General features: G+C 35.7%; 1 protein-coding gene across 1 annotated transcript; it reads left to right on the top strand.

The window, feature by feature from the left end:
* Nucleotides 1–47: 47 nt before the first annotated feature.
* Nucleotides 48–733, top strand: LOC106013629 (the record flags this gene model as incomplete). The annotated part of the gene is given in 1 exon segment (XM_013089870.2): nt 48–733. A coding segment is annotated over 1 exon segment (449 nt), but the record flags the coding sequence as incomplete, so codon positions are not given.
* Between the last annotated feature and the right edge of the window lie 1,028 nt (nt 734–1,761).

Raw genomic sequence — 1,761 nt, 5'->3', positions numbered from 1 at the left:
CTCCCTCTCTCTTTCATTTTTAAACAATATTTATCTAATATTCCTTTAGGTTGACGAAATAAGTTTCGCCATCAACAACGTTTTCTCCGCCTGGGCTGCCTTTGTGACTGTCATTATCTGCACAACTATTCTGGTTGTACAACTAAACAGCAAAACAAAATGGCGAAGCAAAAATGTGAAGCAGGCGACTCAAGCCGAAAACATTTCGTCACGAGACCGGAAGCTAATCAAAATGGTGGTCACCGTGTCTGGGATTTTCATCGTTTTGTTTATCCCTGGAACCGTCAGCACATCTGTCATGATTTTCAAACCGGACTACGGCATTTCGGGAAAGTACAATAATTTGTTTTTCATCGTCTGGTCGTTTTTCTTCCTGCTGGAGGGTGTGAATTCTACAGTGAACATTTTTGCCTACTTGACGATGAGCTCCAAATACAAGGCAGCTTTTTGTGAACTTTTCTGCATCGTTCACAAAAAGGGTACGCAAGCTGAGTAGTCTAAAGCTGAATGTTTCTCTCACCCCAGTTTTAATTCTGAAACTATGATATGTTCATTTGACTGAAATATTAATTCTCAAATAACGATATGTTTATTTGAATAAAATTTTATTTATGAAATTAAGCTTATAATGTTTATTTGATCAAAATTTTAAATCTGAAATTATGATATGTTTATTTTACAAAAAATTTACTCCTGAAATCACTTTATGTTTGATGATTGAAATCTTAATTTTGTAACCATGACATTATGTTTATTTTACTAAGAATTTAATTATGAAATTATGATAAAATGATCATATTATGTTTATTTGACAATGATTTTAATTCTGTAATTATGATATAATATAAGCTTATGTATTTGAGTAAAAATTTTCTTATGAGATTTTGATATGAATGCGTATTGTGCTGCCAATATAGCACTATCTGCTTACCTCAATGAGGAAGCGTATTTTACCTGTTAGATAGCACTTGGTGGGTTTTTTGCGCTTAAAAATGTGGGTTTAAATCTATTTGACTAAAACATTTATTCTGACTTGGTGATGTTATGAACAGGTGTATGCGCTTAGCGTATGGGTTTAACGCTCTTATCAACACCAATATTATGATCTCTAAGAAATAAGATGCGGACAAGTACAAAGTATGTATTTAGCTGTCAATATGACACTATCTGTCCAGTTAGCTCAGTGAAGTCGTGCATTCTGACCGTTTGTCAACTCTTGTTTTGGGGCACTTAGAAAAAATGCCATTTTATCAATATTCACCTTTGTCGCTTACGAAGACCCCAACATAACTGCCACTGTACTGTCTTCCTACTTAAGTCCTCTCGTCCCTTAAATTGTCTTGGCCCGACAGAATAGACCTGACCATCAATGATTTATTTATAGAGGCACCAGCCATCCATGTCCAGGTGCTGTTTTAGCCCCGACAGAATAGACTAGCACTAATGATGTAAGGAACGAAATAGTGGGTGCCTACATCCCTCGTGACCATTGGAGCAGAGGAAGATAGGACTAACGCTAACATTATATAAACACCATCACACATCATCACTCACCACCACCATTATATATAGGCTAAAATCATCATTGTTCTCAGATCATTAACTTACATCTATTCCTCGAATCTCTATCTGTAACAGTTACACGTTATAATAAGAATGTTCTTAATACATTTTTGGACTCTATCACACCCACCTTTCTCTACTAATCAGATGGCGTCAGTCTCATATAAATGTGCAAGGGGGAAAATTCACCTTTGTGTG

The sequence above is a fragment of the Aplysia californica genome, unplaced genomic scaffold, assembly GCF_000002075.1.
Source record: "Aplysia californica isolate F4 #8 unplaced genomic scaffold, AplCal3.0 scaffold01068, whole genome shotgun sequence".
Taxonomy (NCBI): domain Eukaryota; kingdom Metazoa; phylum Mollusca; class Gastropoda; order Aplysiida; family Aplysiidae; genus Aplysia; species Aplysia californica.
This window is presented reverse-complemented; position numbering and strand designations above follow the sequence as displayed.